General features: G+C 52.6%; 1 protein-coding gene across 1 annotated transcript; it reads right to left on the bottom strand.

Moving 5' to 3' along the window:
- Window positions 1-2739: 2739 nt before the first annotated feature.
- On the bottom strand, window positions 2740-18143 carry LOC130611444 (L-gulonolactone oxidase-like). The gene is made up of 12 exons (XM_057432186.1): window positions 18039-18143; window positions 16701-16802; window positions 15967-16092; window positions 14507-14601; window positions 13117-13207; window positions 12323-12508; window positions 5560-5667; window positions 5101-5177; window positions 4357-4506; window positions 3753-3917; window positions 3211-3301; window positions 2740-2898 (listed from the first exon to the last, which is right to left on the bottom strand). The coding sequence occupies exons 1-12, from the start codon at window positions 18039-18041 to the stop codon at window positions 2770-2772; spliced, it is 1323 nt and encodes a 440-aa protein (XP_057288169.1). The 5' UTR covers window positions 18042-18143; the 3' UTR covers window positions 2740-2769.
- Window positions 18144-19288: the final 1145 nt, after the last annotated feature.

Below are 19288 nucleotides of genomic sequence, written 5' to 3'. Positions count from 1 at the left end.
ATGAAAGTCTAGGGAATGATAAATATATGCAAGATTTGGGGATGAAAAGCCAGTAGAAGGCTTGCTCCTTGATGTGAACCAACCAGGAGATGGTCCATCCCCATATCCATGCCTCTCCAGTTTAGAGACAAGGATGTCAAATGCTTTGCACAAGTCCAGGTAGATGATCGCAGTCTCTCTTCCCTTACCCACCGGTGCTGTCACTCCGTCATAGAAGGCCACACAATCTATCAGGCACGATTTGTCCTTAGTGATGCCATGTTGGCTATCACCAATCATCCCGTTATTTTCCATGTGCCTTAGCATAGTTTCCAGAAGGATTTGCTCCATGCTCTTGCCAGGCACCAAGGTGAGACTGACTCGCCTGTAATTCCCCAGGTCTTCTCTTTTGCCCCATTCAAAAACAGGGGCTACATTTCCCCTTTTCCAGTCAGTGGGAACTTCACTGGGCTGCTATGACTTCTCCAATATGATGGATCATGGCTTTGCAACTTCATTTGCACAGGTCTCTTACTTATGCAGTATCATAAAATGCATACAAAATACCTCAGAAATGCTTTTATAGGGAGAGAAAAATCACCAGAGGTGATTGCCTATGAACCCACAGAGTAAAGAGAGCAATCCATGAACATGAATAATAAACCTGAATCATCTGAGACCGTCCCTGCAGCATTCCAAGCATTTTTGTATGATGAAGTTGCTCTCAGTGTACGCGAGAGCCTCCTGATGCCAACGTCTTGCAAGGAGATGCCTTCATGTTACTACATGTTACTACACCACATCCAGTTTTTGGGATGTTGTTGTCTATCCCTAAACACTGCCTGTGGGTGTAGAGAGGTCCCAAGGAATGGGAACCTAACCTGTAGGTCCTGCAAGTGCCTTCTCATGCTTTCTTGAGCTTTTTCAGACATTCCTATCTCCAACTCTTTATTTATAGCCTCACTAAGGGAGGTTTGAGTCCTCTTGTAGGCTTCTACTCCACTTTGTCTGGCAGCATCTGTTGGTAAAGTGGCGACTGTCACAGTGAGCTCCAGACCCAAGATGCCCATGGGGAGGATGGCCAGTGGGTGGTCTGGGAAGGGAAGTGCAGTGCTTTACAGTGCTGTGTTGGAGGTGACCCATCTCCAGGACTTTCTGTTGCTTAGGCTTGGCTAACCGGCCCAGCAGTCCGTGTTCAGAATTAACTAATCAAGTCATGAAGGGGCCTTCCCTCTATAGGGGTGCTGGAGAGGGACTCTTCATTAGAGACTGTAGTGACAGGACAAGGGGTAATGGGTTAAAACTGAAACAGGGGAAGTTTAGATTGGATATAAGGAGGAAATTCTTTCCTGTTAGGGTGGTGAGGCACTGGAATGGGTTGCCCAGGGAGGTTGTGAATGCTCCATCCCTGGCAGTGTTCAAGGCCAGGTTGGACGAGGCCTTGGGTGACATGGTTTAGTGTGAAGTGTCCCTGCCCACGGCAGGGGGGTTGGAACTGGATGATCTTAAGGTCCTTTCCAACCCTAACTATTCTATGATTCCTAAAGCAAACACAAGCGGCTTCTGCATTCCAGGTTTTTAACTTTTTCATTTTCCAAGTATGCCACCTACTGATGGGAAAAGAAAGCAGTAATGAATTCATGGGCTTATTACTTAGAATACGTGAGGAGACAGGCAGCTTTGCACATCCTTGCTCTACCAAAGAGATGTGGACGGGCTGGAGAGGGTCCAGAAAAGGACCACAAAGGTGATCCAAACACTGGGCTGCCATGTGAGCAGAGGCTGAGAAAAGAAGGCTCAAGGAGAGCTTATCCCCATGTTCCAGTATTTAAAGGGTGACTACAAAGAAGATGGAAACTCCCTTTTTACAAGAAGTCACATGGAAAACACTGGACACTGTTAAGGTTCAGCTGCACAGGGTGCTGGGCCATCGACTCTAGGTCATGCTTTGCCTGAAAAAGTTGGACCAGATGATCATTGAGATCCCTTCCAGCATGGGATTCTAGGATTCTGTGAATCCTGCCCCACTCTTGAGAAACCCATGTCCCCTTCCCCATCCCTTGGTGATGCAAGTGAGGCATTGGATCAGTCTAGCAGGGACATTTGTTAGGAGACGAAGGACAGGAGCATCTCCTTCAGGTTTTGGCAGTGTGGTACAGCTGCAGTCCCACCTGGGAGAGGACGCAACCCATTGCCCATGCATGGCTTCTCGTACACCAACACCAGACAGGCTAGGGTGGGCCTGTCAGGCTGCCTCTTCCTCCCAAAACCTGCCTACGTGCCCTTGTGAGGGGAGATGGCCTGAGCTTAATAACACGGATGGCTCCAGCCCCAGGCTCTGCAATGGCCTCTGGTCTCTATGTCCAGATCTGACCCCTGTAGTGGGGCTGCACAGGGACACCAAATCCCATCCCCTGTCCCAAGAGCTGTGCACCTCCATAGAACACATGCCCAGGCTGGAAGCACAGGCTCAGATAAGATCTGCTCAAAGAAAGGCCTTTATTGAGATGTTGTCTTGGACAGGAGGCACTTGGGCTGTACAGGTCTTGCGGGACAGGGACATGGTCCCCCCCAAACTGCTGGTTTCCAGAAGACTTCCAGGCACCTCAGAGCCATGTCAGCATCACGATCAGAGCACAAACCTGCCCATGGGGCCAGCCCTTGCTGCCTGCTGTCGTGCAGATAAGGGCAGAGACAGAGATCTGGGACCATGGAGGACCATGAGCTATAGCGTGTCCCAGGAACTGGGGGAGATGGCTGGCTTTTCCTCCATCCCCCTCGTTGCCCCCATCAGTAGAACACCTTTTCCAGGTAGGCATTGAGGAAGATCCCCGTGGGATCCAGCTTCTCCCGGACGGAGCAGAATTTGGAGAAGGCTGGGTACATCTTCTCAAAGTCCTTCCGGGTGCAGCTGTGGGCCTGCAGGAGGGACAGTGTCTGGGAGAGCTGCCCATCACTGGCTTTGGACCACCCCACCACACGCTGTGAGAAGCCCCTGCAGAAGTGGTGAGACCTCTATCCCTTTATTCACATGCCCAGGGTGGGCAGCGTCATCAGGAATACCATCTCCTAGAGGCATCCACCTCCCCTTGAGACCAGTCTGATGCTGGGGACCTTCTCTGACTTCTCAGTTAATTGCAAAACCCCCCTCCATGAGGAGCCATGATGGAAAAGGGGTAGGGATCCCCCTCTGCATCCCCTGCCCTCCCAGAAAAGCATGGCCATTGGTACCTTTGCCCAGTGTGGTCTCCCACCATACTTCTTCATGATGCCCTCATAGGTCAGCCAGTAGTTGAGGCGGGGGACATTCTTCCCATAGGGCCTGGAGCAGGATCAGGTAGGGAAGGCATTAGCAGGGCTGCAGGGGGATTTGCACAACCCCAGGGGAGAAGGACAAACCCAGGGACCCACCATGGGCTCTTTGGCCAGCACTGGGTGATAAAAAACCTCTGGGAAGCGGCATGACACCAGCATTTGGCCAGTGGACCCTCACCTAGGACAAGATACTCAAGAAACAGGGGTAGGTGGCTCTAAGGTTCTCCAGGGCCACACCATCCCCTGTGGTTTGGTACCTGCAAATTGAGTGGGGTGAGTGGGCAAAAGTGCACCAGCTCATTCAATCCAGCTCTCCAGTGCCAGCCAAGAGCTGGCATCAGTGTGTCTGAGCTGTGAATGTGCTGCTGCTGGGACTCCAGGCACGGTGGCCGCTGTACCAGCACATTGACCCAGGGAGGAAGAGGAGGGTGAGGGGATGGAATGGGGACATGGCTCACCTGTACATGATGATGTTCATGTAGCAGCTGTCTCTCTGGAAGCAGGGACTCAGCCAGATGTCATCCCCCCGGACAAAGCGTACCTCCACGGGGTAGTGAGCCACCATCTTGGGGTTGTTCTCCAAGGCAGCCTTCAGCTCCAGCAGAGCCTCCTTTGTCTTCTCACTGCCCAGGAGAAGACCCCAGCCCCAGTTAATGGCACCATGGGCACAGCAAGCTCCCTTTGGGTTTGAACCCCCGACTCCACAGCTCCATCCCTGGCCCCATGCTAAGTCAGGGAATGTAGAGATGCATAGAACAGATGTGGATGAGGCCAGCCCTGGACAAACCATGTCATGTCCCAGCACATCCCTCCCTTGCTTTGGGCTCAAAGCCCCCAGACATGGTGTGGCATGGATTTGGTAGCCCAGGACAGGGATGCAGAAGGGTCCCCATGCTAAGCATGCAGGTAGGAATGGTGTCTCCTAGCCAGGCCCCTTTCTCCATGGCTTTGTTCCTGCTCCAGGCAGCCTGGGCTGGGGCAGAGCACAGGCAGGGAATGGAATGTGGTTCAGTTACTGAATCTGGTTGGGGATGGACAGGAAGGGTTTTCAGAGCCATTTACATGGGGATGGCCCAGTCTTGAACGTGCTGCTTGAAGCGACACTCGTAGTTGAAGATCTTATAGCTGATGGCAATGTTCTCCACCCGGGAACTGAAGAGGAGCCAGAAGAAGAAGCGGTTGATCCAGCACACCAAGCTGGGCACAAAGGTGCTGCAAGGGAGAGAAACGGAGGTGAGATCTGAGCCCAGAGATCACAGAATCACAGATTGTTGGGGCTGGAAGGGACCTCTGGAGATCACCTTCTCCAACCCCTCTGCCAAGGCAGGGCCACTTAAAGCAGGTTCATTCCAGACAGGAAGCCTCCACACCCCCCCCCCGGGCAGCCTGTTCAGTGCTCTGGATCCTCAGTGTGAAGAAGTTCTTCCTCATGGTGAGGTGAAACTGCCTGGGGTTTAGTTTACGGCCAGTGCTCCTCATCCTGTCACTGGGTACCACTGAAAAAAGCCTGGCGCCGTCAGGGCTGCGTGCTCTGTCTCCGCGCACACGAGAGGGCAGTGCAGCCCCAGACGTTAATCCCAGCCCGAGCCTGCTCCTCCTGCACGGGAGCTCGCTGGAGGAGATTAAGCATCTCCTCCTTCCCCAGGGGTGGAGTGCTGTGGGTCACAGTTCCCCCTTGCCATCTTCCCTGGGACTCCCAGCAAAGCAGCACAGGTTTCAATGCACAGATGCAGAGGAGAGATGTGGATGAGGCCAGCCCTGGACAAACCTACCCAACCCCAGCCGCTGCCCACAGCATGCTCTTACCTGATCCAGAGCAAGAACTCCAGCAGATAATAACCAACAGCATAATCCCACAGCCAGCTGGCGGAGGACAAGGGGGGCTGCAAAACCAAGCAGAGGAAGATGGCTGTTAGGGAGCAGCAGGGTTTGCAGCTTTCTTGCCAACAGGCATGATGGTGGAAGCACACGCCTGCATCAGGATCAAGCTGGGAGTGGGGGTTTGGAGAAGGACTGCCCGGATCTCCTGTGATGAATCAGGGACACATCCAGCCTCAGAAGGAGACCAGGCTTTGTCATGAGGGTGCTAAGAGCTTGGATAGCCCCAGCTGCCTCTGTGTCCTGGGACCCTCCTTACCGTGGAGCACAGGCAGAGTCCATCCAGGACCCAAATTACTGTTTCTCTGACCAGCCACCCCAGCAAGCCCGTCCCAGCGTTGTGCATGGGCCCTTGTCCCTTCATACACGGAGCCCAGAGGGACCTGCCTTGTTGGTGGGGTCCTGGTAGATGACACTGACGTTCTCACTGTGAGGGAACCACAGGAATCGGAAATATTGGGATCTCTTCAGGTGGTCCCCAAGGTGATCAAGGACCTGCAATAACCAGAGAAATGGGGCTGGTTGGTGACTGTCCTGCCCCCAGGAGCAGGAATCCCAGCATGGGGGCACCTCAGAGGACTGTCAGGGATGCCAGGGCAGGTCTGAGATGTCTGTCTGCAGAGTCTCTCTGAGTTGCAGGGGAGTCAGTAGAGTCCTGCCATGCACTAAGGGCCTAACAGAGACCATGGACCCAGCATAAGGGGAAGGGAAAAGGACATGTTCATTGTCTCCTCTACCTCGGCTGTAACAGAGCTCCCTGTCCTGAAGATGCTGCTGGTGCTGCATCTGAGATCAGACCCTGCATCCTCCCGTAATCACACATCTACTGCTCTCAAACTGCTCCTTCAGGCATTCCCAGACCTGAAGCATCACAGATCAGCCATGGAACAGCTGGCTCTATGCTGGGGCCGCCAAAATCACCTCTTGCTCAAGTGTCAGGGATGCCCTCCCCAGTAATCACAGTCTGGCAGCACAGCCCTCTGCAGCACTGGAGCCCATAGGCGACAGGAAATGGAGCCAGGATGCACAGAGGATGGAGCTGGGATGCAGTGGGGGCTGGATCAGGGATGTGTTACATGACCCTGTCCCAGAGAGGCCTTCAAATGTCAAATTGACAAATTATTCATAAAGACACAAAAATGAGTCTTAGGAAGGTCACAGAAATTAGAAGATCCTTCTGCCCTAACCCTTTTCCCCTGCCTGTGTGTGTGGAAACAGAGGGACCTTGTGCTCACTCACTGCACAGTGCTATTTCAGCCAGGCCAGCACCAACCCCTCTTGCAAACAGCCTCATCAACCACCCCCTGCTCCTCCTGCAGAGGTCTCCCACAGCTTTGCAGAAAGGCTTAAAACCCCAGCATCTTTGCTTCAAGGAGTTTGTTTGGCACAGGAGAAGGTGCAATGACCCATGGACATAACCCCAGGAAGGTCATAGCAATCTTAGCTGTGAAGCTGCTCTTTTCTAGCTGGGTTGTTTGAGTTATTTGTCTTAACGATGTATTAATCACCAGGAGGGGCTGCTTTAGCACTGAGCATCTTGCTGTGACCCTGCCATAAGGTGAGGGTCTTCATGGAGTTGCATTGCTGTAATGCCATGGTACTGTTAAAGCAGGGAAGATGGGAAGATGAATAACATATCCATGTAATTGGTGAGCATTAATGCTAATGCTGTTGTCTTCATCTTCACATCTGCAGCTCACAAAGAGACACAAAATCTCTCTAAGATGTTCCCAAAACAGCCTATTTTCATAGAATCATAGAATCACAGAATGGTTTGGGTTGGAAGGGACCTTAAAGCTCAATCAGTTCCAACCCCTGCCACAGGCAGGGACACCTTCCACTAGACCAGGGTGCTCCAAGCCCCGTCCAACCTGGCCTTGAACACTGCCAGGGATGGGGCAGCCACAGCTTCTCTGGGCAACCTGTGCCAGGGCCTCACCAATCTCACAGGGAAGAACTTCTGCCTAAGATCTCATCTCAATTTTGTGTCCAGAGTAGTCCTTTTGTTGGAAACGGTGAACAGCTGCACAAGTAGAAGCAGGGCAAAAACTACACCTGCACGTTTTTGTTGGTTTGGTTTAGGAACAAATGCATCAAGTAGTAAAACAAGTGGGGAAAAGAAGGCTACAGCTTTCCCAAGTGATCCTGCCAATGCCTGTTTGCCTTCCAGCAACGACGACTGAGCAGAGAAGCAAACTGCTCACGAGGGTGACTTTTCCAATGTGCGCTTTTGATTCTTGTGGTATTGGTCTGAAGGAAATAAGCCCATGACTTTGTAGGATAATTACAGCACAGGGGGCACGCCAGCTTCGGGAGTCCTTGGGGAGGCTGTCTGCTGGCTGAGCACTGGGGCTGGAGGCAAGGGTCAGGCAGTGGGAATTGCTGCAATGTGGCCCGTGCTTAAAATGGAGATGACCCTGGGGCATGCAGAGACCCAGGGGATTTTGCTCATCTTCATTTCCCTCTGAGAAGCTCAAAACAAATCCCTTTGCTTCACAAAGGCCGTGCCAAAAAAGCCGCTTGCTTGCAAACACCCTTGAGAGCACACTGAGCCTGCTGCAATGCAGGTCTGAGGGTCCTCAGGGAAAGGACAGGGATGGCACAAGGGGCAGATGCAGCCAAGATGCTGGGGAGGATGAAGCACAATCAGTCACTAGCAATGTGCTGTGGGTCAGTTGGAGCAGTGAAGGGGAGCAAGGGAGCATGTGGAGTCACTTTCTGGGAGAGGAGCTGGATGCTCAGCTCCCCCCCACTTTGCCTGTGTGCTGCCTGTGCCTGGCAGGGTTCTAGTGTGTCAGGGTACAGTGTCTGAGCCTCGGCTGGAAGAGTCTTTTCCATGCACCGAGGCCAAAAACAATGATTCTAGGGAAGAGGAATGAGGTCAGGCCCAATGGTGGAGAGGCGGTTTAGGCACTGAGCGGTCTTGGGGAACTTGGGCTTGAGGGATCCATCCAGGTGCCTGGGACACCCAGAAGGGGTTAGGGTTAGGAAGTAGGCTCAGATCAAAAGCAGCATCTCTTAAGCCACCAGGTCATTAAGCTGTGCACATCTGTGGGTGGTTAAATTTGTGCACAGGTTCAAAGGCAGATCACAGACTTCCCTGGAATTGAAACTCATTGCCTTATCACATATAATACAAACCACCTCCAACTCAGGAAGCCCCGGAGCTGCAAAGATCAGGGGGACAAGTATCATATCTGAGCCTGACCCATCCTCTTCAGCCTCCCAGCAGATGTGGGGCAAGGGGAGTCAGACTCCATCCCTGCCACCACCTAGGGATGCTCTGCAGGTCTCTCTGGTGATCTCAGTTGTGCAATGAACCCTGTCGGTCCTGTGCCTTGTTCCCAGTCATTGTCAGCAACTATAGCAGCTGAGTTCATCCCAGTTATAAAGATAATCACGAGGCCAGAAAAGAAAGCATGCAGATCTTACATAACCACAAATCCGAGCCCGGCTCCTCTGACACATATATTATTTGCAATGTCTTAGATAACTCAAGCTTAAATATTTCAAACAACCTGCTCCCTTGCCATTATTCCCTTCCGCCTCGATGGGCTGCTCAACATGAAAGCTGGAGATCTGGAAGCAGGCGAGGAGCAGGGATGACCGAGAATTGATAATGGCATTAATATTTATAGAGTGCATTCTTGTTTCACCCTCCTAACAGCCCTGAGGGACGGGGAGAGATATGTAGGGGGCATAGCCCGGGCAGATGGTGCTGAGTAAGGTAAAGCTCAGTTTGGGCTACCTGCCCTGCTCAGGGAAGTGGAGTTATCCTGCATGTGAGATAAAGGTCCTAGCTAAAAGGCAGATTAGGAGGTGTAAACCAGCCTTTACTACAGCCGTCTGGCTCAGGAAAGGTGCTAGAGGGTGCAGTGAAGGTCTGAGCAGTCTGTCAGGTTGGGTGAAGAGCTCATAAGGAACCAGCAGATTCCCACCATGTTTAAACACGTTTAAATCCAGTTAAAGCAGGGAACTCTGCTGCAGGACACCAGGGAAGCTGCAGCTCAGGAAGCAAACAGGCAATTCACAGGTAAAAATACCCCTGAGCCCATTAACCATGAACTCATCACTTCTGCAACTGGGAACACTGGTAATGAACTCACTGCAGGCTGGGAGGGAGAAATATCTTGGTGTGTTTCCCTTTATTCCTGTCTTCCCTTCCCACCCCCAGGTAAAATAAAACCCTGAAGTGCTCTGGTGCAGCTGCTCCTGGAGGGGTGACAGCAAGCAGGCAGACATGCTAATGGCTTTGAGTAACACACATGGACCTGTCTGTCCCACGGCACAGCACAGGGATCACTGGGTTGATTTGGATCAGGGTTTACAGAAAAGATACTCCACAAGTGCATTAGATCCACATTCCTGGCCGTGTTAAAGCCACCTCAATGGGGCACTGAATAATTCAGTCCTTAAAAAATTAAGAACAGCGTTTCTCAGAGCTTTACTGGTGCTGCAGCCCTGATCAATCCTGCCACAAATTTTGCTGCTTTTGTCCAAGGACTATATATTTTTCATGAGCCCAACTTTACAAAGGCTTTTGCTGTTGTTAGCCAGGGCTGGAACTGGACCTGTGAGACCCAAATGGGACAACAGATGAGGATGCTGATGAGGATGCATCAGCAGGGACGTCAGACCTCACAGGAGGACAAAGGCAATCGGTGACTGAAGCAGATTCAAGCTCCCGGAGAGGTTCCTTTCTACCACCACTATTTTCCTCCTCCTGGAGGGCTTCACGCCTCAGTTTCCCTATTCAGAAATCTAACTCCTTCCAGTGAAGGCAATTGAGCCCACACTACATTTTAAGTCTACCAGATCTTTCAGCTTGTGGGTGGCACCTTCTCTGTAGGCTTTACCCTGTGCAACTCTGCAGCCTCTGGTGATACCTAGTGCCAGAGACAGGGGACAAGATGGATAGTCGCTCAGCTCAAGGCAGTAGGTCCCATCCTCTCCCAGCTCGCTCCATCTGACTTCCCAGCACCATCAGAGTGGGAGGGCTCCAAGGAAATGAATCCAGCAGTTAAAAGGAGCTTTTATAATGGCAGAGACAGGGAAAGTGGGTTTTGATGTGCACCCAGGAGAAAGAACTCCTTCCAACTGCTCTGTAGAAATGCCCAGTGGGCCTTCAAAAGGCTTGCTGAGGGAATCAGATCACACCCACCACTGGCCACAGTGCCATGTGGAGACCCAAGCTCATAAACCCCAGGAGGCCCACTGCTACAGAAAGGGGCATTTCGTGCCTCCTTCGAGGAAAAATAGCCTCTCTCAGAGGGGTTCTTTTGGGGATGGAAAGCTCAGCTGGAAAACCACTCTCCAGCACTGAGCATCTCTGCACCAGCATCCCAGGACACTGTCCCCAGTGCCTCAGCCACAGGCTGAACAAGGACCTGCACTTCTCATGTTTTCCATAGTCAATGAAGTGACTTTTCATAGACTTCATGGAAGACATTGTCATCAGGAGAGACATGGCCATGAAGAGGGGACAACAAGAAGAGGATGGATGGTGGGACAGCAGAGCTTGCCAAGGAGGAGACAACATGTGAAACCTTCAGAGCCATGCAAGATCATGATCTATGAGTGAGCAGGTCAGAACCCTCCTCAGAAAGCCACCTCTGGGGATGTCCCAGATTCATTACAATTACTAGCGCTATACACCCTATTCTGGGCGACCTGAACCTCTGGTAAGACAGAGATGGACAAATCCAGCAGCAAAATTGCTTTAGAAGGATTTTTCCATCATGTGATTGAAACGCAGCCCCGGGGTTGGATCCTGATGGATTTGTTCAGTTTGGCCCTTGAAACATGTCCTCCATCACACTTTTCGTCCCCAGCACAGTTTGTCCCAAGTTCAACTCAAAACCAAAGAATGAAACCAAACTCCACACTGGGAGATGGAAAGCTCTATCCTGAAAAATACCCAGACCTGACACACAAGAAAGGACCAAGTTATTATCAAGAGCACAAGATCGTAGAATCATAAAATGGTTTGGGCTGGAAGAGACCTTAAAACACATTTAGTTCCAACAACTGACTTCTTCCTCAGATCTCATCTCAGTCCCCCCTCTGTCAGGTTAAAGCCATTCCCCCTTGTCCTGTCCCTACAGGCCCTTGTCAAAAGCCCCTCTCCAGCTTTCTTGTCAGCCCCTTTAGGCACTGGAAGCTGCTCTAAGGTCTCCATGGATCCTTCTCTTCTCCCAGCTGAACAAGCCCAGCTCTCTCAGCCTGTCTCCACAGCAGAGGTGCTCCAGCCCTCAGGGCATCTTCACGGATCCACGGATGCTCATGAACTATTTTAAGTGGCCCATCTGTTGCTCTGAAAAGCAAGGCTGTCCCTTAGCCGAGCAGCAGGGGATGGTGAGATGGGAGACGACGGCACTTCCTTGGAGAGCACATGGCCTGTGGGAGCAGCCATGCCCTGCGGGATGCTGCTCCTCTCCTCCAGGTCCCTGCCTGTCGCCAGGGGTGCTGGCTCAGCACAGGCACAGCTTTCTCCCTGTTTGTGCTCAGTCCAGGCAGCACATCAGCTCCTCAGACCAGAATTTCCAGCAAGGGTAATTTTCTCCAGCTGGAGCATTAAATCTGCATTAGGCTTACTCATGCGTGCCTGGAGTCACCAGATCTCCACTGACCTGCCAGCGCCTGCCAACACCGGGTTAAACAGAGCTGAGGCATTGGCTGATTCATCTCGTGGTGATGTTCTCCATGGGCAGAAGAGAGTGCCGAGGGCGGCAGCGCTGACGCCTGCAGGCTCCTTCAGCATCTCTAACTTGATTGTGCTGGAGCCTCTGTGCTCAGCCCTGCCACTGCTTGGAGGCAGCCCAGGGAAGATGAAGCTGATGGCAAACCTCCATCACTGCTCCGGTGGGAATGCTGGCATTGCTCAGATGCCAGGGATGGGGCAGCCACAGCTTCTTGGGCAACCTGAGCCAGTGCCTCACCACCCTCACAGGGAAGAACTTCTGCCTAAGAGCTCATCCAAATCTCCGCTCTATCAGGTTAAAGCCATTATCTTGTCACTACGCACACCAGGGGTGCAACCTACACATACACGTGGTATTCTGTATCAGAGCAGTCTTCCCCCAATCATGTCACATCCCCAAGAGCTTTGCTTATCCCCAAGGAGGCTTTAAAAGCCTCACCCGCATCATACCTCGGTGAGGGTGGAGGGGAAGGTCACCTCGTGCAGGTGGAACTGGGGCACGCACTGGAAGGTGACCGTGAGCACGACGCCCAGGCAGCCGAGGTGCAGGCGGGCAGCCTGGAAGATGTCTGCATTGATGGACTCTGAACACTCCATGATCTCCCCTGAGGCCGTCAGCAGGGTGAGCGCTACGACCTGCCAAGAAGAGAGTGAAGATTCAGCAAGGGCTCAATTTGCCCTATCTCCATGCAAAGACCCTGCCTCCACCCCAAAGCTTAGGGCTGGGGGCCAAGCAAGAAGACACCCATATCATGACCATCATCACAAGGTGTTTTCTGCTGAGCTTGGCTCCCCCAGCCCATTGATGTAGTGACATTAAAGGACCCTTCTCTCTCTGGGGTACACTGGAGAAGCTATCAAATACAGAAGTGGAACTCCCCTCAATTACTTCACTTCTCCATAACCAGCAATGGAATTACCCTATGCGAGCTATGACTGGAGGATTTTTATATGTGTGTAGTAGAAAACAGACCTGGGCCCTGCAGGGATTTGGTTTTGGTAGGCTCCAATACAAGAACTGCTTTCCCTTTGGTACAGAGCTTATTCATCAGAAGACCATAAAGCACAAGGATACGGGAGTTTTGAGCTGGATTATGTTTTGTCTGGCAGATAAGGAGGTCCCACTGTTCATGGGGGACTTCGGGTTCCCCATAACAGCTCCATCCCATGGGGGACAGGACCCCCCCAGACCCAGACCTTGTGATGGGATGCTGATGTCAACACGCTCCCGACTCGTGTCTCACCTGTGTGGGGAGGATGCCATGCTTGATCCCAGTGTTGTGTGTCCCTGTCCCAATGACACCAGCTGCTGCCACCTCTGAAACGGCTCCTAAGCTGGAAGGAGATGAAGGGGCTGGGTGAGGACCTCAGTGCATGGGACACAGTGTGGCGCACAGCACACCGTGGCAGGCATTACACTATGTGCAGACCCTGTCCAACAAGCAGGGTCTTCCACCCTTCAGGGTAACCCACAGCAATGGGTGGGTTTGTTGGCCATGTGTGCACATCTCCATAGGACATATCTATCAGGGTGCTGCTGTAGTCCATGGGGAGGAAAAGGCAAGTCACCAAGGTCAACTCAGCTGGGTCCATCTCACAAGTCCCCATCTCTCCCTATCAGCCTGGAGTGACTCACTGGGGGTTGAGACATCCCTCCCGTATGCATTCAGAGGCTGCAGGGAGGAACCTGGGTTTACCCCTGAAACATCATTGTGGAGCAGGGCTGGTGGCAGCATCCAGAGGCTAATTCTGCACACCAAGATCTGTTCCTCCAAACATGGCCATGTGAGCACATGGGGATGGTAGAAGGATAGAAGATCACTTCCACCTCCTCTTCTGGGGACACCAGACATCCCAAAGCAATGCAGAGCAAAAAATCTCCCACGCCTCCCGATAATATATTCCAGTGCCTAGTTGCCCTTTGCCATCAAAAACTCATTTCTAGACTAGTTTTGTCTGCCATCAGCCTCCTCCGCCCAGAGCTGCCTGCTCAGGCTCTGCCCTGTGTAAGCCATACCTAAGAAGGCTGCTCTCATCTTTAAGGGACAGTGAATAGTTTTCCTTCTCACCACCCTCATAGGGAAGAACTTCTTCCTAAGATCTCATCTCAATTTCCCCTCTGTCAGGTTAAAGACATTCCCCTTGTCCTGTCCCTACAGGCCCTTGTCAAAAGCCCCTCTCCAGCTTTCTTGTTGGCCCTTTTAGGCACTGGAAACTGCTCTAAGGTCTCCCTGGAGCCTTCTCTTCTCCAGGCTGAACAAGCCCAGCTCTCTCAGCCTGTCTCCATAGCAGAGATGCTCCAGCTCTTGGAGCATCTTTGTGGCCTCCTCTGGACTCACTCCAACAGCTCCACACCCTATTGGAGGGTTGGTGTGGGAATAATACTGTTGGTGTGGGGATAAAGACTCCCCTCATACAGCCTCCTTCTCTGAGGGAGGATCAGTGACTCCATAATGGAGGGACCTGACCTGCCATCTGCAGACCCTGGTGGAAGACCAGATCCTGAAGTTAACACCCCTATTATACAGTAAAAGCTCTTCAAACATCCCTGTTTTGCCACGTCTCAGCAGTTGATCTGGGACAAAACACCTGGGAGGATGCCCAGGGATGGCCTCATGCATGTGTCCCACTCACTTGGCCAGTGCCAGCCCGTGCTTGCTCAGCTCCACGTTCAGATCCGAGAGGAAGATCCCACCTTCCACTGTCACCTGCTGCTTCTCCTTGTCTACCTGCAAAGGATGGGATGGGAGAGGGGAACGTCACACACCTCAGTGGAGAAACACCCCATGAAAAACACCCCTGCTCTTCTGAATGCACTTGATAATGTGGATAGGAGAGCCACATACGAGAGACTTGTCCTATCCTGATCTGCCACCTCTCTCAGACCTTCACCCAACCCAAACCTGGCCCAGACTCCGCTCCCCTTTGCTCTTCCCAGTGTAGGGGCTGTGTAATCTCTCCCATAATTTATGGGTGTTGCAAGGGAGAAGATATCCCCCAGCAAATCTCTGTCTTCTGCTCTGCTTTCCTGCCCTTCCCAGCCAGCTTCAGCCAGCTCCTGGTGGAAGGAGATCTTATTATCACTAGAAGCTATTCCATCCCACTCCTGACAGAGCTGTCAGGGAGGGAGCTGTTCCTTAATTACTTATTGTTGTTAATTACCACTAATGATCCAGCTCTGGGGGGGGGGGCAGGACTATTTTCATCTTCAGCTGCACACAGACATAGGTGTGCACAGTGCATGCGTGCACACACTACAGGCATGCACACACGTACCTGTGCACGCACACATGACACACGGGTACACATGCATGTACAGGGTCAGTTCTCCCACTCTCTATAACCGGCCAGCCATGCAGCCCCAGTAAGAGCACGGTGTACTCCCCAGCATTGCACAGGGTGCTGGGCCATCCAGCCTAGGTCATGCTTTGCCTAGAAAGGTTGGACCCAATGTTCCTGAGGTCCCTTCCAACCTGGGATTCTATGATTCCACGATTGCTGTCCCCACACACTGGAGGTCTGGACGCAAAGCAGGCAGAGCTCTCCTCTCAGCAGCTCTCATTTTCCCAGAGTCGTTCAGGATATGACCCAATGGCAACCAGGAAGAGCTGTTTCCTTCCCAGTGTCATCAAAAGGAGCAATCCCCCACCTGACACAGGAACATCCAGCCTGTCCTTGCCAGGCTGCTGTCTCTGCCTAAAGCCTCTTCTCAAGCTTGCACCAAGAGTTGATCTGGCCAGGTACCTCCTCCCCATCCATCAGACTGTGTTGTGATGAGGACAATGTGCCAAGGTTAAGCTCTTGTTGAACACACACAGGGAAGACATCATTTCTTTGCCTTTTTAAAGCTGCTCCATAGGCTTCCAATGCTTTTACACTGGGAGAATGTGCATTCCCCAGTGTTGCACCAGCATTTCAGGGTCTGGTTTGGAAAAACTCCTGTCTGTGAGGAGAGGAAAGCCTCCTCACCCTTTCGCTTCCCATGCTGGGAATGGCAGTGTCAGTGCAATTCTTCCCAGCCCTTGGTGGTTGCAGGAACAGAGGTGCCACCGCACTTAAGGGCCACCACACCACCTCCAATAAGCCAACCTCACCTTAAGGACCCTGTTCATCTTCGCCATCTGGATCATGAAGTCATCGGTGCAGGCAATGTCTGAAGGAGAGTGACCACCCCCCACCACCTTCACCCTCTTGTTCCGCTGCCTGGCCATATCCAGGATCTGCAGAGACAACAGCATCCAACATCACCCTCATTGCCATGCGCTAAGGGCAGTGCCAGAGGCACTGTGAGATATCCCAAGCTAAAATCTCACCCGTGGTTGACATCCATTTACTTGGATAATTCATCATCAGGGGCTAAAACCACCTCTGCACCTCTCTTAAGACAGCCCTCAGGATCATCCTTTTGGGGTTGGGCTAGATGACCTTTAAAGGTTCTTTCCAACCCAAACCATTCTATGATGATCCCAGAAAAGGCAATGCCCACCTTAGGGTGACAGAGGCATCTTAGAGGTGGCAAAAGTGACACAGGAGTCCCACCCCTCATCATGGCTGCTAGGGCAGACAGGGGACCTCAGTAGGGTGCCAGATGCTGATGCCCAAGGATCAGAGTCCAACTGGGGCCAGGCATGCTGGTTTTTTGCATCTTTTAGGTCTTTGCAATATCTGAACATGTGCAGTTTGTTAGGATGGGCCATCTCCTGGGGCTAAGGGCAGGACTCGTGCTGTCACCACCTGTGACCTCTCTGACTGATCATGATGGAGCATGGCAGACCTTCCCAGCCTTTCCTCCTCTTCATTTCTAATAGGTTGTCTCCTGGATCCTTACCTCCCGGATCTCCTCCACTGAGGTGGGCTGGAAGTACAGCTCTGGAGAGGAGCCATAGGTCTTGGCCCAGTTCTGGAACTTGACTCCTCCTTGGCCGTGAACCTGGACCATAAAAAGAGCTAAAGGAGAAGAAATCAAGTGCCTCCCCCCACAGCCCATCCTTTGTCTGCCAAGACCACTGTACAAGATCCAGGTTTCCCAAAGGATTAATTATTTATGGATAGAGAGGTTCATCTCAACCCCTTGAGTCTGTAGAGCAGAGATGTGTCCATGTGAGCAAGTCATAGAGGGGTTCCTTTCCAGTAAGGGCGAATGCTCACCTTGTGTGGGGTTGGCTACCAAGCCCCAGAGAAGATGGTGCATCCCCCTGCCCAGGCAGGACTGGATCCAGTGTGCTGCCCCACCATGTCCCCATGTCCCACCTTGGCTGCAGGGGATGATTTATTCCCTTGCTGCCTCCTGTGGTATCCTTCCTCCAGTTCTCTGCAGCCTCCTGTCCATCAGCAAACCCTCTACCTTCCACCTTCCTACCCAGGCTCCCTCCTCTACCCCCAGGTCATTTTCCTTCTCCCCATCTCTATGATGGAACAGCTCCCATCCAAAGAACAGAACCACCTAAAACTGGCCAAACTGTTCCGGGGGGCAGAAGGGGCTCTCTCAGCACTGTCTACAGCATCTTTCCCCTTCCACCACCTTCCCTCACAACCCCAGCCCCCCGAGGCTGATTTTAGGGGCTGGGCAGGGCAGGGACAGTGGATGGCCCATCACCCAGCCCAGGGAGGTGACACTGCCCGGGGCCAGGGCTACCGGGAAGCTATTGCAGATAGTCCAGATAGCAGCAGGGAGCATTGCGGGTGAGGGGGATGTGGGGCTAGGGCTGGCTCACAGGATCCCCCCGTGCAAGTTAAAACCCAGGGCTGGTCTCTGGGCCAGAGTACAGAGCTAGAGACAGGGAAAATGGAATAAAAACCCAAAACAACAAAATTGAGGAAGCAAAAAACCCATGGGTTTGAGCAACCTGGTCTAGTGGAAGGTGTCCCTGTATGTGGCAGGGGGTTGGAACTGGATGAGCTTTAAGGTCCCTTCCAACCTAAACCACGCTATGATAAAACACTCCTGTTCAGCAGCCAGAACCGGGTTTGATTTATCCAGGGAATCCATTGTCTTTCCTCCCCTCTCCCTTTTCCTATTTCTTGCCATGGCGATATTAGTTACTAAACCCATACCATAGATGGTAACAAATCCACATTGCCCTGCTCACAGCGCATAGCTCCACACTACCTGGACCACCCTTCCCACCCTAAAACCTGAGAAAATCCTTTCTTGGCTTTTACTTACCATCCTGTTGGCCTCTCCAAGAGATGCTGCTGGAGCAAGTGGGTCTCCAGCTGCTCCTGAACAGGGGACAAGGAGCGATCCTGGCCAGTGCAAGGCTGGCAGAGCTTGGTCCTGCCCCGGGGGTCAACAAGGAGCTTCCCTCCAGGCTGGAAGGATAATGAATAACCTTGTTATTTGCCTGGTTCCTTGGGGGAGGAGAGGGGCTGAGCCTTTCGCTCCTGGCTGGCAAAGCAGGATCCAGACATGGATTTGAACCTGGGGTCTCATGTCCTGCAGGGATGCTGCAATTAAGGGGTTTGGGGAGAAGCTGCTTCCCTTTTGGGGGTTCTGGCCTGGGAGCGGTTCTCCTGAACCTGCTGTCTTCGCACTGGGCAACCCGGGCAAAGGGGGGAATAAGAAAAAGGCCCTGTCAGGTCTGGGGGGACCAAACAGCAGAAGGGGGTGGGCTTCAGGCAGCGAGGGATGCAATGGTCTCATTGCATTGCATCACCATGGGTAAAACAGGCACTGGGGGTCTTTGCTCCCTGCCTTGCAAGGAGCAGGGTGCTCCACGCCTTGCACACCTGCCTTGCATCCCAGGTTTGCTCTGCGGTCCCACTGGGAGCAGAGCGGAGCACAGGATCCAGGCGGGTGGTGGGTCTCAGCTGAAGGACGGGCAAGGAGCCGTGCTTTGCAGGAGCTCTGCAGCGCTCCGTGGCTGTGCTTTGGTGATAAGCAAACCCTTCCCCATCCCTCATTAACGAAGGGATGATAACGATTTTTCTGAGCTGGCTACACAGGCAAGGTGACCTCGGGGAGCACTGCTACAGGTCCTGATCGGGTGGTGGCACTGGGCAGGGAACCAGGGCTGCAGGCGGCTGCCTTCACATGGCCATGCTCTTGGAGACCCAACCTCTGCAGCACAATCACAAAGGAAGGAGGGGAAATTGCTTCTTAATTACAGAGCAGGAACTATGTAGAGACTCTGAAGGACCCCCCAGCACCTCCAGGAGCTTTTGCCATGGGTGCTCCCATCCAGCTTCAAAGCTCCTTGACCTCCTGACCATCCTGAAACCCTGCTGGGTTTGCAATGCAGCACATTAATGAATAATCACCCAGCACACCTTGAAGCCCCCATAGACGACAAGGGGACCAGCTGATTGGGGTCAGACGGTGCCGTGGCTGCCCAGCTAACAGTTTCTGGTCTAAGTGCTGTGCAAAGGTCACCAAAACCTCCAAAAAACACCCCTCAAGAGGTTATTCATTAACAG

Source organism: Pezoporus wallicus, unplaced genomic scaffold, assembly GCF_028554395.1.
Source record: "Pezoporus wallicus isolate ANWC-B61680 ecotype Strahan unplaced genomic scaffold, APGP_CSIRO_Pwel_v1 contig_11438, whole genome shotgun sequence".
NCBI classification, from domain to species: Eukaryota; Metazoa; Chordata; class Aves; order Psittaciformes; family Psittacidae; genus Pezoporus; species Pezoporus wallicus.
Note: the sequence above shows the minus strand (reverse complement) of the source record. Positions and strands in the feature narration are given on the sequence as shown.

Bases quoted from the DNA above. Each gene is read 5' to 3' on its own strand.
- LOC130611444 (XM_057432186.1), bottom strand. The intron at 12,509-13,116 runs GTGAGACACGAG...TCTTCTTGGCAG, and splicing joins ATGGCATCCTCCCCACACAG to GTCGTAGCGCTCACCCTGCT. The intron at 5,668-12,322 runs GTATGATGCGGG...TGGTTATTGCAG, and splicing joins TCCCCTCCACCCTCACCGAG to GTCCTTGATCACCTTGGGGA.